At 33.7% G+C, this 24,997-nt stretch overlaps 1 protein-coding gene across 1 annotated transcript in view; it reads left to right on the forward strand.

Annotated features, from left to right (window-relative positions):
• The window catches only part of LOC143196536 (limbic system-associated membrane protein), a 357,229-nt gene extending 335,529 nt beyond the window's left edge, over window positions 1-21,700 (forward strand). The window contains exons 5-7 of the mRNA XM_076404280.1: window positions 2,380-2,546; window positions 21,092-21,218; window positions 21,439-21,700. Of these exons, the coding sequence (XP_076260395.1) occupies window positions 2,380-2,546; window positions 21,092-21,218; window positions 21,439-21,563 (419 nt within the window). The 3' untranslated portion in view covers window positions 21,564-21,700. The remainder of the gene's footprint in view (window positions 1-2,379; window positions 2,547-21,091; window positions 21,219-21,438) is intronic.
• The last annotated feature ends 3,297 nt before the right edge of the window (window positions 21,701-24,997 follow it).

Genomic DNA, 24,997 nt, shown 5'->3' on the forward strand with positions numbered 1-24,997 from the left:
GATATTTATTTCTTTTTCTCTTGTGACATCTCCTATGTATCCGCATTTTTTCAATTATTTTCGTTCATGTTTCGAACAATGGAAGGAGTACTTCATACAGATCTACAATCGTGTCCCACCGCAGGGTGTAGCCACTCCGCCAGCTATTGATATCAGAAATATCATCATGATATCATGAAATCATGATAATATCACGACAGAAATTATAAAGTCTGGTTTTACGTATTACTAACACAAATTTGGCGAACAAAAAGAGCACAAACAGCATGTAAAAAAGCAATAAATATTCCTGTATTAAAATAAGGCGACGGTCAACATTGTAAGAACTATCCAGCTATAACTCTCCTATCAATCGTCTGAAAGGTGTTTATAGAGATTATACAAATGAAACTTCAAGCTCGCGAAGAGACAACCTGAGAAAAGAAGGAGGAATTAAGACCCAAACGAGACCTGCTCAAGCTAGTGGAGTCTCGTATTAGACGTACAAAGGATGCAATTATCATTTCTATTGATTTTCGCTCTGCTTCCCACTGTATATAATGACAATAACTTTGAAGTAGCCAGAAGTTAGCAAACTTCTTCAGGTGTCTCCCAATGGCTCCTTTAGCTACATGGGAGTGCGAAAGGATTTGTTAAATCCATTTGAGATGCGAGGAATTGTTCAACGATGTGATATTTGCTGATGATACTGCTGCTTTAGCTGATACATATGTTGAAGCTTCAAATATTCCTCATAATATAGTCATAGTGCTATATGGCTTGAGAATTAATGAAGAAAATATCAAAGTATTGACAAATAATGGATCTGTTCCTATTATAAATCTTAAGTTTCCGTTTCTACATAACGTATTACAAATCCTGCACGATGTCGTATTACAAATTTAGTCACGCAATTAAGATAGAGCAATAATTGCACTGTTCAATAATTCCACAGACGCATTGGACATACCAGTCGAAGCAAGTGTGAGCTAAAAGCCTCTGAAGCGAAGTCAGTTTTTCGGATGTTATTCGCAACGACCAAATACAAAGAGAAACATGATTCAAGATTATAGCGAACAATCTGAGAAATAGGAAACTAACTTTCCGTATAGATTGAAAATCGCTCTAAGAGCTGACTATATATTGACAGCAATATTTATATTTTTCTTGTGGTCTTTGCCCGCTAATAAGTAACTTTGCCTTTTATTACATTACTCCTTATTAAAATTTTCTATTAATGTACTCCTAATCCTTAACAGGTCCGCAGATATAGAGGCTCTGGCGAATCATGAATGAGCGTATTCCAACGAAAAGTTAGAAAAATTACTGTATTAAGGCCCAACTACTCAACCAAAATTTTACAACCACAAAAATCAGTTACAGGAAAAGCCGGCTTGATGGCGCAGTGGTAAAGGTGATGAGACGGTTTCGATTCCTTCTGGGGCATGGTCGTAAATGTATGTTTGTGATTGTTTAAAATTTGTGAATGTTCTAGGCAAGAGTGTAAAATCCGACAAGGAAAATGATCCCAGTCACGCCAGTAACCAGGTTGGGTAAGACCGGATGTCGTCTGGGATGGTTTCTAAAGTTGGTTACTCGCCATTCGGTAGGCTTAATGCTGATGACCGTGGTTCGGAGCCCACGTTAAACTTTAGGCCCAGTCCAGATAAACCCATAGTTGGTAAAAGGAGACTTTAAAATAAATATAAAAAAACCAAGGAAACCCATCATTAGATATATATTTCAATGGCAATCCATATGTCGGACATTAAAGGGAAAATATAGTTATATAAAAGTCAACGCAACAAATTAATTCTCTAACAAACTTCGCCATATCTCAAAAAAATCCAAATTTTATTGAAACGCCTAAACAAAAAACTTTACTCAACTCTCTTATCAACTAGCCTCCAGTCACTTGATCTGAAACAATTCATAGAATGATCATAAAACCAGGATACTTAATGGATGATGATGATTGGAAGACCGTGATATAGCTTAATAAATCATCGTTTCCATAGCTAATATTAAACAGTCAGGTTTATGTATGGAGAAAAAAAATACATCTCCAGACCACAACGTAATTCAATAGTTATGGGGAGTCTAACAGCAGAGCGTGAGGAGTAGATTTCGATCTCTAAAATCATTGAAACAATTGGCGGATGTATTGGTGCAAGAATGCTACAGTATTTCGTTGGAAACTATTCAGATTCTATTTCACGAAGAATCAACTATGTTAAAAGAAAATGATTACTTATTAATAAATAATTATAATACAAGAGTTTCAAATTATTAAAACATTCCCTAAGAATTTATCCCTAATCCCTAATAACCAATCTCCCCTAAAAATATCCAGAGATTTCATTTCAAAAATATATACATTTAACCATCTTACATTTTCAGAGTCTAAGGCAAAGATATTGGGGTCAACCGATCTGCACGTTAAAGTTGGTAGCTCCGTGACCTTGACATGCAGCGTCAACAAAGGACCACACGATCTCGGCTCCATTTTCTGGTACAAAGAAAACGAGATTTTGCAGGAAGATCATCTCCACCGAATGACCATAAAGGTAACCGAAATGAAACCACCTAATTATTGTAATTTGATGGCCAAAATCCCTCACGTTGGTCCAATGCGGGCTGGCAGATAAAATCAGGCAAATTTGGCCGGCGATTTCAGTTTGTCGGATAGTTTTTGCTATATCGCCATGAGGGGCAAAACCGGAACGGAAACAGGCTTTTTTTGTCGACGCAAAATCCCTTATTTATGGTATAAAGGTCTTTATTTACCGCCTACTATACCAATACTAGAACGCATGAATAAATTTCGAGTCGAAAAGGGGCCAAGTAAATATTGAATAAATTTACTATTTATATGAGGAGCATCCGTTATGAAAAATTAGATTAACCCCCTAATTAACTATCTATAAGGATTTATAAGAATTATATTTATATATTTTAATTATATTTTAAGAATTATATTAGTAAGAATTATTTCGAAAATTATAATCTTATATTTTGAAAAATGATAGATATTCTATGTTAGAGTTAATATTAGAGGACAAGTTACACCAATATCACTTGACATATAATAGACCATCCTGTATTTTTTCGTTAAAAAAATAAACCTCGGTAATCTGATGACCTTATTAAGATGTTTTGTTGCTTCATTCTACGACTAATTCGAAATTGCTTTAGCAAATGGATTTTTAGGCTTTCTCTTTTTCACACTACCAATCTTCCACTTTTACAGTAACTTGTAAAGTAAACTGTAAGATAACTGTGTTGTCCTTTTTTTGCTATAAGCTGTTTTCTGGACCTTTTATTTTTCTTGGTGGCGTTGGTTGAAACTATGAATATAGAGTGACAAGGAACACTATTGGCCTGTAAGTGGATTGATGGTCAAAACATGAAAACAATTATTACAGTCTGCAAAAGACGATGGTCGAGGTTCAGTTATTTACTTATGAAGAAAAACAAATATTCGTATTAGAGAAAACTCTTAGCAAAAGAAATAATTTACTATGCTCCGACATAGGTGGATTTATCTTAAGGGTGATTGAGTCACGTCTTCATCTTCAAAAAGTTTACATTTTGAGGATATAATTTGACCATAAAGAATGACTTTAAGACCATGATGCTTACATAAAGAATGACTTTAAGACCATGATGCTTATTATTAGACTTAAGGGCTTAATTTAATTATCAAACTTAAGCATCTCCTGAGACTCTTGTATATTAAAATATTTAAATAAATTAAATAAACACTAAACTTTTTTTAAAGTACTTAAAAACCCTAAGATATAATTCTTCAATTTTTGTTTACTGCGGTAATCCATACAAAACTTAACGGAGGTTGAAAATCAACCTCCTGAAAACCCAGGCCATCATTTTCCATAAGAAGCGTTACACACTGCGTGTCTTGCAACTTAAGATCGACACCGCAATAATTCCATGGCTGGGTGACATCACGTACCTAGGTTTCCACTTCAAATGGTGGTTCGGTTGACATTCCCAAATCCAGAAAGCAATCCAGAAAGGTTCGGTGATAGCAAACCGGCTATCTTCTCTGATATGCCCTTCTAGCAGACTTCCCACCTCCATCAAATGCTTATTTTACAAGATGTTAATTCGGTCCCTACTCCTCCACGGATCTAATGTCTACTTCAAGTTTGTTACACCCAACCAGGTAAAACGGCTTCAAGTTTTCCAAAATAAGCCCCTCAGAAGAATCTTAAACAATCCATGGTTTGTCAGAAATAATCAAATTCATAAGGAAATTGACACTCCAGAAATCAAGCACTTCATATCTCAATCATTCCACAAACAACAACACAGCTCAAGTTTTTCTGAAAACACGATTGTTCAGGTCACGCTAACCTCCCACTTTTCCGGGCTGAAACGACCTCATCCGTCGCTGTACTCATAACTTTTGCCCCCATCTGACAGTATCCAGTCGTGTGTTAACAGCGGGTGCCATATCCCCAAATTTAATGCAGTAGCAGTAGCGATCCACAGAGGTCAACTGTGAGGCGGTTTCGATTTAGCGTATTGGTAAGCCCAGAGGCAGTCCCACATAACCCAGTCCAACTTGTCACTCTAGGGCAAGTCTCCACGACCAGGTATGAGACATGTATTCCACCGCCTGGTTTTAGGCCAAAACAAACAAAAAAACACAACTTAGCAATAGCATATTATGTTATAAAATTAAAAATACAAATTTCATCTGATAGGTATCAATGAATATTTTCCGCAAAAGGAATAAATATTGAATCAATCGGGAAAATATCGAGAGAACTTCAAAAAGATCGCCGTTTTTCACATACTCTTTCATAATAACTTCATTATCATTGTTACTATTTATATTAATATATTAACACTTCCTTGAAAATGTGTGAAACGCGAAAGTAGCTACAACAATTCTGTGGACATTGTCACTTCAATATTCGATATGATATTTTAATTAATAAGTTTCTCTATATTTATTCCGAGCTCCGATAGAAAAAAAATTTCAGTATCATGTTTTGATATTGGAATGAAATGAGAATTTTATAAAATGCATTTAATAATAATATCATTTGCTGTAAATCTTCAGCACTAAACCATCAGCTTCTGCATCTCCTTCCACTCTTGTTTTATTTCTGGGTAAAAGCGGTTGATCCATGTCTCATCCATGGTAACAAATTACCACACAAAGTACCTATTTATTCGGTCCAAAGGTTGCTGAGACCATCTTTTATCCATTTTTGTTATCGACATCCTGCAATATATCTATTCGGCATCCACTTTGAACAGGGCTTCCGAGTCCTTAATTCTTGGTGCAAACCACGAAAGGGTATAACCTCAAGACCTCAGCTATCTTACGTACCTTCCCTCGCCTAATGACTATACTTTTTCCATGATTTCCGATGTGATTGTAGTTTTTGGTAGCCATTTACGCGAGTTATCTTCAAGGGACGTACGTTAATGCTTATAGTTAGCTTTCAACTTTTTAATGGTTGACTTAGTAGGAGCTCTGTAAACTTTCGTCAATTTCAGTTAGATTTATTAACGACTATACGCGAATTTCATGGCCGCACAATACTCAAATCTCGTCAAACTACATACTTGAGAGAACAAATTGAAACTTGTCATATAAACTAATAACATCAGGACTATACATTCATTTTAAATAATTTGCAACCATGGTATTACTTTTTTTATTAATTACATCTTACATTATTACTACTGTTCTGTTGTACTTGTATTAAAACAATAGATATTTTAAAATAAAACTATTTTACTTAAGCTAAAGTTAAGAATATACTTATACATTAAACAAGTTCGTGTGGTTTGGTTCGTTTCAATCTTCTGATCTTCTGCGTGTTGTGCAGTAGCTGTATTGCTTCCACGTTGCTGTGATTTAGTAACATTATTCATGTTTTAAGACGAAATTTTGGATTACTTCTTGTATCTATACGATTTCGAAGTTATTGTGCAGCTCTTCGTTGATTACGTAGCGATAAGCATTGGTAATTAATCGTAGAACTTTGTTTTGGGTGTATTGGATTACTACCTCATTCTCTAGGTCAAAAGTGGCTTTATGATTGACTGATAACCAATATTTTTGATTTTATGTGTAAAGAGTTAAGATTTTAATTTAACGCAAAATTAACATGGACAGATTAAATATGGTATTACTGTGAATTAAACTGCATCGGGTAGATTTGTAACCAGCTTTATGTTGAAGCCTCGCTGACCTGCATGACTTTTCAGTATGTGCCATTTCGTCGAACTGTGAACGAAGCATATTTTCAGTGCCTAGAGAATGTCGGAATTTGTACCAGGTAAATCGTAACAGTTGGAAATTTAACTTTTTAACTACAGTTTGAAGAAAAAATCGGCTTAAGGTCATAGAATGTTGTGTGATGCTTATTGCAGCCATACTCCAGCGATTTCAGCAAATGATTTCGATGTTTTAAAATGTTTATTTTGACAATGAGAACAAAGGGCTGGGCAGATACTGGACAACAACAAAAATTTCAATATGAGGATTTAAAGGCATTACTGAATACTCATTACTCTATGTAAAACGCAAAAATAATATGCAGAATTGTTTGAAGTAACACAAGAAACAATTTTTAATCGTTTGAAGAACATGGGAATGATCTAACAGCTTGGATATTTTTCACAGTATGAATTGAAGCCAAGAAGCATTACTCACTGCGTGTCTCGCAACATAAGATCGACACCGCAAAATTTCCATGGCTGAGTAACGTCACGTACCTAGGTCTCCACTTCGACCGGTATTTCGGTTAGCATTCCCAAATCCAGAAAGCAATCCAGAAAGGTTCGGGAATAGCAAACCTGCTATTTTCTCTGATCTGCCCTTCTAGCAGACTTCCCATCTCCATCAAATGCTTATTTTACAAAATGTTATGAATTGAAGCCAAGAGTTAAAATACGTTTGGTAATGTATGAAATGTTGTTTAACAATAATTCAGAAAGATTGTTTGCATCATATTGTTGCTGGTGATGATAAAGGGAATCCATTAAAATAATCTAAAGCAAAACCATTTTGTCATATATATATATATATATATATATATATATATATATATATATATATATTTATGTGGTATACTATGAGCTGATGAAGTCTAATGAAACCATCAATGGGAATCGCTATCGATTAGAATTCATACATTTAAGCTGAACACTGTGCGAAAAACGGTCGAAATACAAGCAAAGACATAACAGTGTTATTCTTCAGCACGACAACGCTCGACCATATCTTGCAAAATCGGTGAAAACATTAAAATGGAATACCCACTTTTTATGATTACAACTTGTTCAGATCAATACAGTATGACCTGGATGGCACAAGTGTAGAAATGCTGAAGAAGTGTTAAGATAAATCGACTTTTGGATCCAAATTTCCAACCAAATCTGTACTGAGCAAGTTGCCATATGAGCCGTGATCTCTCCGATGGACGTTGCTGTCTGTTATGAAGATACCAAAAAAATGAGTCGACTAGTGGATAGCCTCAAGAAAATACTTCATTCTTCAAAAAAAATCAAAAAGCAATAATGCTTCAAATTTATAAAAAATCCTTTAAAACTAACTTATACGGCTAATACGTATGTTCGAACTTATGCCTAATTTTTTGCTGATTGGAGTCTGACTTTGTACCAGGAACTTTTCACCTTAATCTCCTAAATTTAAAATTTTTCATTTTAGAATTATCTTCCAAACTGATACAGACGAGATCAAAGGAGAAAAACATTACCTAATATTTCACAAAAAGGTTTCAGTAAATATCAAACTTTTACTTTATAGAAACCAACTGATATAGAATCGATATAATTCAAGTTGATCCAGGATTTGTACAACATCCCAAATTAATTCTGACATATCATAATGTAATGATTTCTCCAGCAACTTTGATGGCTGACGTTTCCACAAATAATAATAATTGACAAAAAATACTGAATTTTCTCCTCTCGAATTTTTACATGCACGAATCATTCGAAAAATATAGATTAAAGGTAAAAATAACAAATTCTGATAAAAAATTATCGTCATATATTTTCAAATAACTCGCTGATATTATGAAAAGGCGTTTCGAAAGCTGCGTACTACATAAACAAATATCCATACATTATACCCATAATTTACGATTATTACAACCCATATTTTAAAAAAACCTGAAAGTTATTCCTTATAATAACTACAATTATGTACGATGATAAATTAAAAAATAGGATTAACATTGAGAGGAAAATAGACATGAAAATATTCATTTTCCTTGACCTGATATATAGTGAATTACTGTAAAAGAATCCAGATTTCTTACTAATGATCGAGAAAAATAACAGCTGTCCGTATTTTCTCAAAATCAAGGACAACTTCACTCAGCGAAAATAAATATCGTAGCCATTAGAGAGGAAATAATGAAACCAGAACGCATAAAAGGATAATTGGCCATTAAGGCAATGAAGGTAACAACAGAATTATTTACTATTATAAATGGCTAAAGGAAATAAGGAAATATGCATAATAATAGACAAATATATTATATTATCGGGATTTAAATATATAAATATTTAAATATTTTTCATAAATCTCCTGTTACATTAAAAATAGAAAAATCATAATCTCAAAAATATTACCTATCCTAAGGTCTCGACAGTAGTCATACTTGCACTATCTGGGCGCAGCTACAATATTTCTCAGCACTTTTTTGTAGAAAACTCATTATAATTATATTATTTTTCACCGAACATCCTAATAATTGACTTCTGTATGTCTATATAGGTTTTAATATTTGCTTCTATAATAGCAATTTATTATGTACTGATAATTGTGATATTTCTTCTCATTAACCAATATAATTTCATATATTTTAACTCTAGTTCTTTCCGTTTCTTTTTTACATGTTCCTTCTGGCAAATTTTGTATCACAGTTCATTCCGAGATTTTTAGCGTTATGGATATATGAAATGATATTATTATTTATAGTGCGGTAATTTTTATTTTCCAGGTTTGGGTCCAATTATTTATATTGTCACTTGTCTGTTGTAATTTTTTAGAGTCTTTTCAGCAAATATAGCCATTGTCATATTTTCCATTTACAGTGGGGAATTTCCTTGAGAACTCTCTTTCTTTATTCCACTCCTTCCTTCCTTGAGCTTCTTTTTAGTGTAGAATGTAAGCTTTTAATGTAAATAATCTTCTTCTTGTTTGACTCTTAACATTCTGGCTGCAATATGAGGTTCTAATAATTCAGTATAATAGTTTTGGTAATATTTTCTTTAACTTACAAACAGAGCCGTCATGCAATATTTAATAGAAAGTTTGCGCTACATTTAAGAATATAACTAAACATACCTTTTACTTCCATACGTTTTATTAATTACATTTGTTATTCTATGCACTTGGTCAATTATTGAACGTTTGGCAATTAACCTAAACTGGTGTATAGGTATTACGTTTTTTCTCTCTAAAATCGGTTTAATTATTTTAAATCCAAGGGATATATCCTTCCTGATGATAACCGCTAGTTTAACGATACGTTGTAGACATTGTCATGGTCACTGTCCAACGGATCCCTTTCGTGAATGGAGGTTCTTTTCCAGTCTTCTATTTTTATTTGTCTTGTAACATTTTCATTTATAGGTAAAATAATAATGCTTAACATATTTTCCGGAGTAGTGTAGTTTAGGATTACTTCAGAAAACAATTTCTTAAATTAATTATGTGTTGATAATATTCTTGCCGAAATTTTTTAATCCCTTTCCTCTTAGATTTCTATTTTTTGTAAATGTTTCTTGCTATTACGCTTTTAGAATGGTGTTTTGTGTATTAGATAATAACGTTCTTAATTTACATTGTATAGTTTAAACGCCAGTCTAGTTTAATCGTCAGGTATTCTGTACAGTACCAAGTGAGTAGTTCAGAATATACATCAACAGCATTACTGTAATTTTACTGTCGAACTTTGTCGACATATGTTCTAGGATACGTTAGACAAAAAGCAAAACACATAAGAACCAAAATAAAACAACCATACTAGTTAGTCGGAAGATACTCTCAACTTGATCTAAAATCAAAGAGGTTGATCTATAATACAATTATAAAGCCAATTTGGGCCTATGGGGTGCAAATATGGGGTTGCACTAAAAATTCAAATCAGTTAGTCATACAGCGCTGTCAAAACAAGGTTCTTCGATTGATTACCAATGCCTATCGCTATGTAACCAATGAAGAACTGCACGATGACCTGGAAATCAAATGGATTTGCGAAGTTGTGCAGGATTTTGCCTTAAAACACGAAAGAAGATTACTAAATCATGCTAACGTGGAAGCAAATCAACCGCTGGACAGCGCACAGGATGTCAGGAGATTGAAATGAACAAAACCATACGAACTTGTTCACACCATTTAAATGTGTAATATTAGTGTGTAATATTAGTGTGTAATATTAGTGTAAACTATAGCTATAAGTTAATAATTAATAAATAATTATAATTTTATAATTGAAGAATACATACTGATGTATTTTCTCGCACTCGTCTTGCTTGTTAATTAATCCAAGTACATAGGAAAAGTAGTAATAAATTAATTGTAAATTAAGATTGTACTAAGCGTATCTAATAAAGATGTTATATAAAAAAAAATGTTCTAGGATAGTCTATCGAACAAAAAATTGAACTTCGAGCATCCTTTTCATTCGCATTGAAAGCATTCAACAAAACAGGAACCAAGAGGGTTCGACTTCGGTGAACAGACTGATCTTAAGTGACACCATTCTTAAGCAGTCTTCGTAACACAATATTTTAGTCATTATAAAAAAGGCAATTTCAGCAAGTCAGTAGCAAATAATCTCCTACCACCTAAATAATATTCGTCTTAGATGTGGCTTTTTTGTTATTTATTATTTCTATCATTATTTTTTATTAATTCGCATCTTCGATTTCTAGTCAATCATCTTGCATTATATAAGGATTATCTTGAAGCTTTCTCGTCTGAAGCTTTTGACGGTATGATTATTATCTAATCTAAACAATATTCAGTATTTGATGAAATTTATAAATCAGATAAATTTAGCAAAACAACAACGAATATCAATAACATGAACCGCTAGCAATAATATTAAACCTATATCACAGGTTTATACGTGACAATCGGTCGCATTCTCGACACAGCGATCGCTTCAGCAACTCCAAACTTTTGTAGCGTGTAGCACAGACTTTGAGATTTAAAATGGATTACATGCTGTAATCCATCCAGTTGATATCCGGCGAGAAGGGAAGCCATTCTGGCGATGTGATCCGGAAAATAAGTTTGACACCAGCCTTGGGTCGTTTTTGCCTTACGGGCCGGAGGGGAGTCCTGTTGGGACATCCAATTCGCATCGCCGAAGTTCTGCTAAGCCTACGGAAGCACGGCAGTCTTGAGAATGTCGCCACGATACACTTCTTGATTGGTTTTAAACCTTTGATCCACAAAATCAAGGGAAGTCTTGCTGCTGGCACAAATTTCGCCACAGATCATGACGTACTGTGGATTTTGGCCGTGTTCGACGGTAACTTACGTTCCGAAAGCCTCAGCGGACCGGTTTCTGTCATTCTGGTAGTTGAGGGCTTGATCACTTGTAAACAGCTTCTCGTCCGTGAAGACGATAGGCTCTCATCGCTGAGCAAAGCCGACAACTTGCTTATACCAGTATCATGGTTGACTTGATGATCTTGCAGTTAGCAGAAGTATTGGCGTTGGGCATTCTTCCGCTTCCATCTTAATGCTGACCATCATATCCAAGCACTGTGAGACGATCGATGCCGCGAAGAACAGTCGACTACGTATCACTGAACAAACGAATAATTTCAAATTGCCATTTTCCTTAGCTAAACAGCTCCAAAATAGCGCTACAATAAATTGGCATTCTGAAAACAATACAAAATAAGTTATCATAGAGTTTAAACTTAACACAGTGGTATATAAATATATGAAGAATCCGATGTAACAAAATTTATTCGGTCTCATTCTCGACACAGCGATCGCTTCAGCACCTCCAAACTTTTGTAGCCTGTAGCACAGACCTTGAGCTGTAAAACTAACTACATTCTGTAATCCATCGAGTTGATATCCTGCGAAAACTGAAGCCATTCTGCCGATGTGATCCGGAAAATAGGTTTGACACCAGTCTTGGGTCGTTTTTGCCTTACGGGCCGGAGGGGAGTCCTGTTGGGATATCCAATTCGCATTGCCGACGTTCTGCTAAGCCTACGGAAACACGACAGCTTCGAAAATGTCGCGACGATATACTTCTTGATTGATTTTAAACCCTTGATCCACAAAATCAAGGGCGGTCTTGCTGCTGGCACAATTTTCGCCACAGATCATGACGTACTGTGGATTTTGCCCGTGTTCGACGATAACTTACGTTCCGGAGGCTCAGTGGACCGGCTTCTGTCATTCTGGTAGTTGAGCGCTTGCTCATTTGTCAATAGCTTCTCGTCCGTGAAGACGGTACTCTCCCATCGGTGAGAAGAACCGACAACTTGCCTATACCAGCATCACGGTCGACTTGGTGATCTTGCAGTTAGCAGAAGTATTGGCGTTAGACATTCTTCCACTTCTTGGATGCTGACCATCATATTAAAGCTCTCTGAAACGATCGATGCCGCGAAAAACAGTCGACTACGTATCATTGAACAAACGAACAATTTCAAATTGCCATTTTCCTTGGCTCCAAAATAGCAAAAAATATATTTTTTCTTTTAAAGCATCATGTATTAGGTTATTTACCATTAATTTCTCATTCCTTTAAATTGAAATAGTTTTGTATTTATGGAGCTCTAAAATATGGGTCAGCCTCTCAAGAGGAACATAATCGAACATATTAATATAATCGATTCAAGTACAAATACAATGTGTTTGGAAATACATTTAGTATGTTACTTTCTAAAAATTTCAAGCATTTTCTATCTTAAAAACGATGCAAAATTTGATTTTAATGTTTTAAAAATAATCACTTTAGCATTGAAGATAATAGCACTAGAACATAAAAAAGCTTAATGGATAAATAAGGAAGTAAATAAATAAGGTATGAGTATCATTGATTCATGTACATGATCTGCCTGTTCTACATTGAGAAATCTACAAAGGTAGACAAAATAATATGCACATATGCAATGTAGAATATCTTGTTGCATGTTAGCAATACTGCGTTTGTGAATATAATGCTACGCGTTTGTATTGGTTACAGTTTACTTAGTTTACATACCAAGTCTTATAAGTTGTATTTCAATGTTTCATAAGTTTTGTTTCTGGGTCATTTAAAAAAAAACAATTTATTAAGGTTATCACATTTCAGATGTTATTTAAAATTTCACGAGCTACAGTATTCACGATAGAACCAAAATTAACTGACAAAGACTGGCGAATAATAAAAATGATTGTTCAGAGAGCCTTAAACTACTGCGGCAAAAGAAACAACAGAACTGACTTCAGCTTTTACAAAAACAATACGGTTATTTCGAAGTCCTTTATAATAGAAAGCCATGAAAGCTGTGAACGAAATAGTGATCATAAAACCAGGATATTTGATTAGGATATATGATTGGAAAATTAATTAGTTTGATTAGTCTACTTGTCTACAATCCAGACTGCATGCTTTCTATAGTCAAACATGGAAGACGTCACGTTATTATTACCAAATAACGTCTGTCCACCAGACAATATCGTGATATTCAGTTAGTCCTCTCATTCACATCATTGTCCAGGTTACAATGAATTAATATCGTCAGCATCCTTAATAATAAAACTGTGACCAACATATTGCTTATGCTGAAATAATTGAAAGATGTTTTGATACAAGAATGATATAATTGGAAAATAATGGCAGCTATTTTAAAAGGAAATAGTAGCTCAACGCCTTGTTAATAAATAAGTAGTTTGTTTATGTCGAGATCTTATTTTATTTTGTCCATCCAATGTATATCTAAACCGGTTATCTAGCTTTTAGAATCCACAAGCAAAAACAGTTATTACTGTACAAGATGAATCCAGAAGAATTTAAAGCATATAGGTGACACAATAATTTTGTTGGAAGACAACCAAATTCTGGCAAAACTCTTAAATGGAAAGACCTACCCATCCGCTAATTTTTCAGACATCTTTAAATCTAACCGATGCTACATGTTAGGCAAAGCTTCTGTTAAATGCGAATTTCAAATGCTAATAATATAAACAAGTATGGAGTAATGATGACTAATATTCTTAATGACATGCTTCGTACGATTTCTTCAATAATATATTGAACTCAAAAAGATTTCTTATAGACAATTCAGTACAAAAGCAACAAACTCTCAAAGAGTATCTATATATAAATCATGTAAATTGGAATAAAGACATTGATTTGGAACTAAAGCAATAAAACTGAAACAAAAAGTATTTCTGTTTTAGTGCCAATTTATCTTTTTTCCCATCTACTTTAACTTTTTTATATCTTTTGATGAAGCATTACGTAAAAAGTACACCACTATAAATGTAAAAAAGAACTAAAATAAACTATTTGTTTCTATAAAATATAACCTTTAACTAAACTATCAAACTTTACTACTTTTAAGTCATGTTTGCGGTTTTCGACTATGAAAACCGGTTTTTAAATAATTTTTGAAATTCTGGCTGAAAAAAATAGATATATTACATAATAAACAAAAATAAAATGTTTTATAATTAATGTTTCATTTACTTCTTCAAACAAATGAGGATGTGATTCTAAAAAACGTCAAATCAATAAAAACCGGAATAACTAATATATATAAACAAATGATTGAAACCGACCAAAAGAAAAGAACTTTAGTCAATCAGTTTGGTTTTATAGAAAGTCACAGTCGCTATAGATCAAGTAAACTGGATCACGTATATCATCGAAAAAGCCTTAAAAGAGAATAAAGTACGTTCTCTCATTTTTCTATACGTTATCCAATATTTCAATAAAATTTGGGGTAACAGCTTGTTCTATTGTATTATTGAGAAATGGTGAAAAATAAAACAAAGGTCTTTGAATTTTTTTTTATTCTGATACAAAACAAGTATTTGGTCTAGCTAATAAAAAAGCATTCGTTGAACAACTGTCAATTTATTCCTTTATATAATTTTTTTGGCACGATATTACGATTTTCCAATATTTCTATTCCCGCAGAAGTATATTTTGAATAAAAGTATTTGTCTAGCATTTTATGTTTTTTAGCAAAATATTTTCCTTTTGAAACTAAATTTCAATGCCTCCTTATAAATAAATACCGTATTAGGCTAGATCAAGTAAATTTAAATATTAATTAATTCAAAGAAAATATATCCAAATTACTCTATATTAAATTAATCTAAACTGTCCTTTTACTATATTTTCAGTGATACAACAGTGCACGTTCTAGTAATTATTTTCAAAGTAATCAATGAAAAATATTAGAATTATTACTTTGTGCAAATTTTCCATACCAATAGATATAGAAAAAGTGCCAAATACTTTAAATATATTTATTTAAAAGTATTAATTTTAAAAATTCATGACATTTTCCTTAGACCTTATTAATACGTTTTACCTGTAATTAATATTTTATTTAATTATTAATATCTTCTCTATATAATTAATATCTCTATTAATATCTCAAAATTATGAATATAAACGTATACAAATAAGATAATGTTTCATTCTCATCTTTACCTTCAAGCTTCAAGTTGTATTTTGATATAATTTAATATCTTCTCTATATTATTAATATCTCTATTAATATCTAAATATTATGAATATAAACGTATACAAATAAGACAATTTTTCATTCTTATCTTTACCTTCAAGCTTCAAGTTGTATTTTCATATAATTTAATATCTTCTCTATCTTATTAATATCTCTATTAATATCTAAATATTATGAATATAAACGTATACAAATAAGACAATTTTTCATTCTTATCTTTACCTCCAAGCTTCAAGTTGTATTTTGATATAATTTAATATCTTCTCTATATTATTAATATCTCTATTAATATCTAAATATTATGAATATAAACGTATACAAATAAGACAATTTTTCATTCTTACCTTTACCTTCAAGCTTCAACTTGTATTTTGATATAATTTAATATCTTCTCTATATTATTATTATCTCTATTAATATCTAAATATTATGAATATAAACGTATACAAATAAGACAATTTTTCATTCTTATCTTTACCTTCAAGCTTCAAGTTGTATTTTTATATAATTTAATATCTTCTTTATATTATTAATATCTCTATTAATATCTGAAAATTATGAATATAAACGTCTACAAATATGAAAATGTTTCATTCTTATCTTTACCTTCAAGCTTCAAGTTGTATTTTCATATAATTTGATATAAATATCTGAAAGGATTTACTATAATTTAGGGGATCATATTCGGCTATCGAAGCTATTCAAGTGTATGTATATATGATGTCGAATACACAGCAAATATTCGATAAATACGGCCATTGCACGCTTTCCAGCTTTTATAATATTCTACCATAAACTAATGCAGTACGGGAATCTTATCTACACAATCGCGATTCAATCTCAATCTTGGTTGTTATTTTTCACTCAACGAACACATTCACAAACTCCTGAAGTTTTATTTGTATAGTTTTTTATGTATGTATTAACAATAACTGATGGTTGCTCCAAGTTCCATAAGAACTTTCATGGTTTATTTTCAAATCACTGGAAAAACAAGTTATGGTTCATTTCTCCAATGGTAGTCACCCTTGGACTTACAGGAAAGTGTACCAGGAATAAAACCATTCCTGTTTCCAGCATGAAGAACCATATGTCTGAAATGAATTATTTATAAATGTTATGACTTATAAAACCTAATCGATAGTTATTGCAATGTTTACCTTTTTCCATTAACTCTAGTTGTTTTTACGCTATATTTATGATCATCTTGTCTTGAGCGACCCAATGTACCATTCTGAAAAATCAATTTCTCATCTAAATATACAAATTGATATAATAATTCTTCCTCGCTTATGTTTTTGAAACTGTATTATTTCAAAAGCAATGCCTGGATATTCCATTAAAACCCTTCGTGGTTTATCTTTACACCACCTGAATCAGTGAACACAACAGTGTATGAAGGGATGTTATATATCCCTCAAATAGCTGCATATCGTTCAGCTTTTTATGGATACTTTCAAGACCAACAATTCCTCTAGAAATAATTGCATTAAATTATGTTTCGATTGAAAAACTACTTGCTATTCTTATACATTTCGTATATTTGATCTCTAATATAGCTAACATTAAGCTGATCTTGATTTGTCGCCAGTTTCGCGACGGTTTCTTTTTGGTGAATTAAAAGTGCTTTTTATTTTGGTGATATTTTAGTGATCGTGCCCGTACTTATGCAGCTGCAACACACTAAAAATATTTTCCATAAAAACCGCAGCAATTAATACTTAACAGTAAAAATGATTATCACTCAACACATTTTACTGGAAAGAGGGGGCCTCCATTATCTCGTTCCTGCTGGAAATAACAGATTACAGACGCAATTAGTTTTTAACTCTGACTGTGCAATGGCTTCGGTTTATAACCCATAATCATAATATTTTGAAAAATTTTGCTGACGTTGACATACACACGACTTTTGCAGGCTCATTCGGTTGCATGTTTGAACTTGTCAAACAGCATTCTCTCTTTTTTTAAATAGAATAAAATGAGAAGGAAAATATTGTCTGACTGTAAAGCGAATTTACAACCTTCGACAGCCACATATTGATGACGTGCGTGACTACTGTTTTGAATAGACTGTATCTTGATTTCTCAATAGTTTAACTATGATATATTGATATACGAAATTTGCAAACACTCATCCTGGGATTGGTTTGGGTTTTAAGAAAGTTCTGTACGCTCTTTTAATGTTACCTTTGATACCACAGATTTACTTACCACAGATTTACTCCGACCGCTCAATCTCCTAAAGATTTGGTATAATGTGCGAAATTCACGCTCCAATGCGGCATATTTCAAATTGGCCGCACTTTGACACAATTCCAGCTGGCTTCACCATCTAATTTTAATTATCATCTGACATATCGATCTGATATTCGGTGTTTGTGTACAAAGCGTCCAAAGCAATACTCATACGTTTTTTTCATTAATGAAGTACATTCATCGCAAAGACAGATATTCTGGCTTTTTATGACTTTCCGGAATGTTTGGAACGTTTGGAATAAAAGTAGTTCGCTGGTAGAATAAAAATAAGGTATAAAAGTCTAATAATATCGTTGAAGTTAGTATAACTTGCTTGTCCAATTAACCATCTATTTTCTCTGAAATTTATTAAATTTACTCAATTAAGTGCTTGCAGATATTTTGATCAACAAAATCTAATGGTGAAAATGCGAGTATAGTCCATGACAAAAAATAGCCTAGTTAATAGAGCACAGACGATTATTGTTACTCTGGAATTTTGTTAATCTATGAACGCGAAATGAGGCTGAAACTTTCATATATGACGTGTTATTCGTTCACAGCTGAATGTAGCTTCCAACAAAAGGGACACTTACTTTGTTGTCCCTACAAACAATGTAAAATATAACTTATATAAATTATAACGTTAAGTAATAACTACCATAACTCTTTTATAGTTCCAACAATACGGGAAAAACCACAAGTAATACTAAATCATAAATCACTCACTTTCCGCGTTAACATCCTTTAAAATACAAAACGCAAAGTCTTGTCTTTCGATTAAAAATTACTCTGCCGGAATTTTGTGTTACAACGTTGCCCAATTTACATTAAAAGTTTACGCGTTTACGGTCTAAGTCAAGTCAGGCTTTTCCTGGTTGCTTGATTTGGGCGTATTTCGTTTCATTGGGATTCATTTACTTATTTGTTAGGACATATTACACAAAAATGTTAAGCCTAAAACTACTTCCTCCGTTTAAACTTCAACAGTACCAAATTTCTAACCTCTCGGTGCTCTCGTTTTCGTCAAAAAAAGGGAGACAAAATGTTCGCTAAACCGATTAATAGATAATAGATAATAATTAGTTAATTATATTTTATCTTTAGTATCAATTATGACAGTGCAAAAGTGCTAGTACCGTTTGAAATGTATTCCTTATTTATATTAACATATTATTGTTCATACTTTCGTATAGTGTATCCAAAGTAGCAGTGAACCTACGTCATCTCAATTTATCAGGTCAAAACGATGCAATGTTGCCGTATTTTAATATCATTTAGCTATAATATATAATCACTTTCTAATATAAATAAACCAATGCATCTATTATCGAAGGACATACTTTAGAGATAATATACAGCCACAATAGTTTGTACGTTAAGCTATCCCATGTGGGACAGCTTAACGTACCTAATTGGCACCTAATTAGTTATTTTACATTCAAGAAATGTATTTTCATTTGAAGGCAAATGCACCTTCTTATGTTTAGTTGTTGTTCCCTTTGTTGCTGTGTTTTCTTGTCAAATTATTCTGATATTATATAACAATATTATAATAATATATATAATTAGATTTAATCAGAACATTCTTTCAAATCATTTGTCATATCTGCAAAAGATTTACTATTCATTCTCTCCTCGTACATTTTAACCAAATGCTCATATATATCCTGAACAATGACACACATATCTATGCACAACCATCTTTAATACTACAATACGATTTTCTATAGTTATGCTATATTAATTATGTACTCACATTTAGTTGTTTCCACTCTCATCACCCTCTTGGTCTTGGTATTGTCAGCATTGAATCATATTCCCATATCCAGAAAGTTTCGTTCACTCACTCTCACATTCTGGGTCACTATACAAGTCAAGAACTAAGCTGTTAATTTCCAATCTAACACTAGTTCACAATTCCACCATTTCTCAATACCTTCTTCTGTGTGTCTGATGAAGTTCATCCAAACCGAAGGATGTTATTGTAGAGAATATATTGCTTTCTACATATCCAAATAGTTCTTGTCTGTGTATCTTCCTGCATATCTACTGTTGTAATTCTTGGCCACATCCAATAACAATTCGATTTAATTGAATATCCAGGGAGGAAGATGTTACACTCTGTGGCCATTATATACTATCTACAGTGCATCTTTTTTTTCCGGCCTATTTCTAAAAAAGTAAATTGCATAAAACACAATTAAACATAATTTATATTTACCATGTCATATAGTATCAAGTCTTTAACATAGTATCTTGAAGACTTAATTTATGTTTTGCAAGCCAATCCATAACTTACAGCCTTTGCCTACCACTTGTTGGGATCTTTCTATTTATAGCATAAAAACCAATATATATGCAATGAGTTATTAATATATGTTACAGCTAATAAAACCTAATCAATTATTATTCCGACGTTTACCTTTCTCGCCAAGTTTTGTTTTTTTACATTTTCTTTATTAGCACCTTGCTAAGTGATAACTTACATCCCTCAAGGAGTTGCATATAACTAAATTTTCTATGGATACTTTCCATACTAGTGGTTATCTTTGAAATAATTGTATTAAAAAAACTACTCACCGTTTTTATACATTTCATAAATTTAGACTTAAATACAGCTAACATCAAAGTATGAACATACTTTATTTTCGGTGAATCGAAAATTACACTAAAAACGACTAATTAAAAATATTAAGCAGCGATTTCAAATGTATCAAAACAAACAAAGCGCCAAAACAACGTTTGGCGGCTTACAACCTCTTATCACCAATGTATTGAAGAATTTTGCAGATATTTGACCACGGAACGACTTTTGCAGGCTGATTCGGATACATATTCGAACTTATAAGACATAATTGTATCTCTTTTTAACTGGAATAAAATGAGAAGGAAAATATTACCAGTTAAGACGAATTTATATATCGATGACGTAAGTTCACTGCTACTTTGTATACACTTTACATAATAATTCGTATGAATTTACAATCTCAAAATTTCTTCATAAATGACCGGTACTGTGTACCATAAATATTAAATAAATCACTACAACGAACTCTTTTAAAATAAACGTTATTTCAAGATGACTCCTGCAAATTAGTCCATTGTTTACAACGGATACATGTTTCAGAACCAATGGACTGACGGTCTCACCTCCAAACTCCATATCAGCACCGTTCATCTGTCTGATTCCGGCAAATACTCCTGCGTTCCGACCATGGCCATCCCCGCCGATGTTAATCTGCACATCATTAACGGTAAATATCATCGACTCCTGATACGACCCTGGACCGCAACCGCCGCAACCCTATTTGTTTCCCTTATCCGTCGTAATCTTGCTTATCGCGACCACCCTCTCATATTTATTATCCGTCCTTTTCCGACCCATTTAAGCCCCACCCATCCACCCGACGCAACGACGACAGATCCGCACTTAACCGCCTCGCGTCATTCTTCTCCCGTTTTTGTCTTTTTCAGGCGAACACCCAGCGGCCATGCAGCATGGCAACACGAACAGCGGCGTTGCCAGTTTCGCGCCCCACTTGTATCCAGAATTCTGGCCGATCATCGTCTGGATTCTGAACGATCATCGACATAGATGAAAGGTCTGCCCCTCATCTATTCTATTGTATAAAATGTACATAAATCTATTGAAATATGTTATGTAAATTAGATAAAATTGTTTTCGATGTAGACAATGAGATCGAGTGATAAGTTAATAAATTATTTCTTTTGGAAATTATCGAGTTTTTATGTCGTAAATGTAATATTTCCAAACATTTTACTTTGCATTATTTTAAAATATACCAAGTGTATCGGAAAACCTTTGCCGTTCTTTTTTGGAAAATAATTACATAACAGGACAATTGAAAAGTCCCCAGCCTGACACATAGATGGCGCCACTAGTATTAAATCCATATGTTTTTTAGTTAGCCCAAACTCTCAAAAGATGCGTGTATAAATATGACGGCTGTCGAATCATTAATTTGTGAATTACAGCTGCGAAAAAAATGGATAAAAAGAAATTTCGCGTGTTGATAAAATATTGCTTTTTGAAGGGAAAAAATACAGTTGAAGCAAAAACTTTACTTGATGCCTAATTTCCGGACACTGTCATTTCCTGACATTGGTATGCAAAGTTTAGACGTGGTGAAATGAGCACCGAAGACGGTAAACGCAGTGGACACCCAAAAGATGTTGTTACCGACGAAAACATTTAAAAAATCCACAAAATGATTTTGAACGACCATAAACTGAAATTGAATGAAATAGCAGACACTCTAAAGATATCGAGTGAACGCGTAAATAATTTCATTCACGAATATTTGAGCATGAGAAAGCTCTATGCAAAGTTGGAGCCGCGCGACCTCACTTTTTACCAAAAACAACGACAAGTTGATGATTCGTAGCAGTGTTTGTAGATGACAACTATTACATAGCGTTATAGGAACATTTGAAGGACGAAATCGCCGAAAAACGGCCGCATTTGAAGAAAAAGTTAGTGTTGCTTCACCAAAATAATGCACCGTGTCACAAGTCAGTGAAAACGATGGCAAAAATCCATGAAATGGGCTTTGAATTGCTTCCTCATCGACCATATTCTCTATATCTGGTCCCCAGCGACAATTTCCTGTTCTCATATCTCAAAAGAATGCTCGCTGGGAAGAAACGAAGAGGTAATCGCCGAAACTGAGGCCTATTTTAATACAAAAGACAAATGGTACTACAAAAATGGTATCGAAAAGTTGAAGGGTCGCTATAATCAGTGTATCACCCTTGAAGGGAATTATGTTGAATAAAAAACTAATTTTGATAAAAAATATGTTTTCCTATGGTAGGCCGGGGACTTTTCAATAGACGTGTTAATTACCAGAAAAATAGAATTTTTATTTGTTGAAAGTATATTCCATTTAATAATATACATCTTGTCCATCTTTCAGGCAATTTATGGATGCCATCCAAAAAAACTGTTTGTTCCTTAACCAAAACCTTTTATCTAGCCACTTTTAACTTCTTCGAAATTGGCAAAATACTTCTTTACGGGCACATTCCCTATTGATGCGAAAAGTTGATAGTACTCAGACGGGACAAGGTCTGGAGAGTACGGCAGGTGCAATAATATGTCCAATCCAAATACTTTTAACGTTTCCTGTTTTACTTGATACGGTGCGTTACCGTGCTGCAAAATCATTTTACCGTATCTTCGGGTCTATTCTGGACGTTTTTCGATCAATGCTTGGTTTAAATTTATCATTTGTTGTCGGTGGTGATCACTATTTACTGTTTCACCAGGTTTCAACAGTTTATAATATACCACGCCACTTTGGTCCCACCAAACACAGACCATCGTTTTGCAACCAAAACGACTTGGTCTTGAAGTCGATCGGCCGGCTTCTCCAGGTGCCAACTATGTGTTTTGTGCTGAAGGTTTTCAAAATAAATCCACTTTTCATCACCCGTCACTGTTCGCTGCAGAAATGACTTCCAATTATACCTTTGAAAAAGCATATCACAGATGCTTATTCGATTTTCCATTTGCCTGTCATTCAGTTGATGTGGCACCCATCTTTCCACCTTTTGGATTTTCCTCCTTGCTCGTAATGGACCGCTAATCATTTTTCCACATTTAACACTTCAGGCTAATTGTTTCAGTTTAGGCTGGGTGTTAATATAATAACACTTTTAGTTTTGCATCTACAAACTTTTTCCATCTACCAGAAAGTTCTATGATTTGCACATCGGCATGACCCCTTTTAAATGTCTGAAATTACACCTCACATGTTCCTAAAGCTAGAGTACGCCCACCGTAAGTTTCTACCAGCAAACGATAACACTCAACGACTTTTTACTTTCTATTAATTAACTAAAGCAATATATGCCACACATGCACATTTTCAAGCAAGAAACTTGGAATTTTCAGAGAGGTTAATATATGACGGTGCCACTTTCACAATATATAATATGTATAGCTTTGAAGCTTCATGTCGGTAGAATAAAATGGCATATGTGTCAAATAATAACATAGTATATGTGGCGACCGCCACCACCCTTTAGGCCACCAGGCACTCACGTACAACAAGTTCAAAGGTTGGCAAACGCCGGTGGATTGGTACCATGCAGTTCCAAGCTATAAAAGACCACAACGACGATGTCTCGCTCCCTTTTCTTTTCTCCACTCCCTTGTAACAGCTTCCACACCGCTACCGTACTTCCTTTACATAACCTAATATCCTGTCAAATCCCCCATCGACTACATGTATCAATTTAACATAGAAATAAAAAAGTATTTCTTCAATCAGTGTTTTCAGTTCTCGTGCAAATTCCTTTCCAAAAATAGTAGTGAGTGTTCGGACAAATAGTCGCACATTTCGACCGACTGACCAGACGAACATTCCTAAACATATGTGGCAATCGCCACGACCCTTTAGGCCACCACGAATTCACCACCAGCAAGTACAAAGGTTGGCAACGCCGGTGGATTGGTACCATGCAGTTCCAGGCGATAAAAGACCATCACGACGACATCTCGTTCTCTTTTATTTTCTCCAACCCCTTTCTAATAGTACCACTTCCACAGCACTACCGTACATCCTCTACCTAACCTAATATCCTGTCAATTTTCCCGTCGACCACATGTATAATTTAATATAAAAATAAACAGTATTTCTTATGTGGCAACCGCCACGACCCTTTAGGCCACCACGAATTCACCACCAGCAAGTACAAAGGTTGGCAACGCGGGTGGATTGGTACCATGCAGTTCCAGGCGATAAAAGACCATCACGACGACATCTCGTTCTCTTTTATTTTCTCCAACCCCTTTCCAATAGTACCACTTCCACAGCACTACCGTACTTCCTCTACCTAACCTAATATCCTGTCAATTTTCCCGTCGACCACATGTATAATTTAATATAAAAATAAACAGTATTTCTTCAACCAGTGTTTTCAGTTCTCGTGCAAATTCCTTTCCAAAAATAGTAGTGAGTGTTCGGACAAATAGTCGCACATTTCGACCGACTGACCAGACAAACAT

Source organism: Rhynchophorus ferrugineus, unplaced genomic scaffold (genome assembly GCF_030347505.1).
Source record: "Rhynchophorus ferrugineus isolate W39M unplaced genomic scaffold, kcgeb_rfMv2 rfM4, whole genome shotgun sequence".
In the NCBI taxonomy this organism is placed as follows: domain Eukaryota; kingdom Metazoa; phylum Arthropoda; class Insecta; order Coleoptera; family Curculionidae; genus Rhynchophorus; species Rhynchophorus ferrugineus.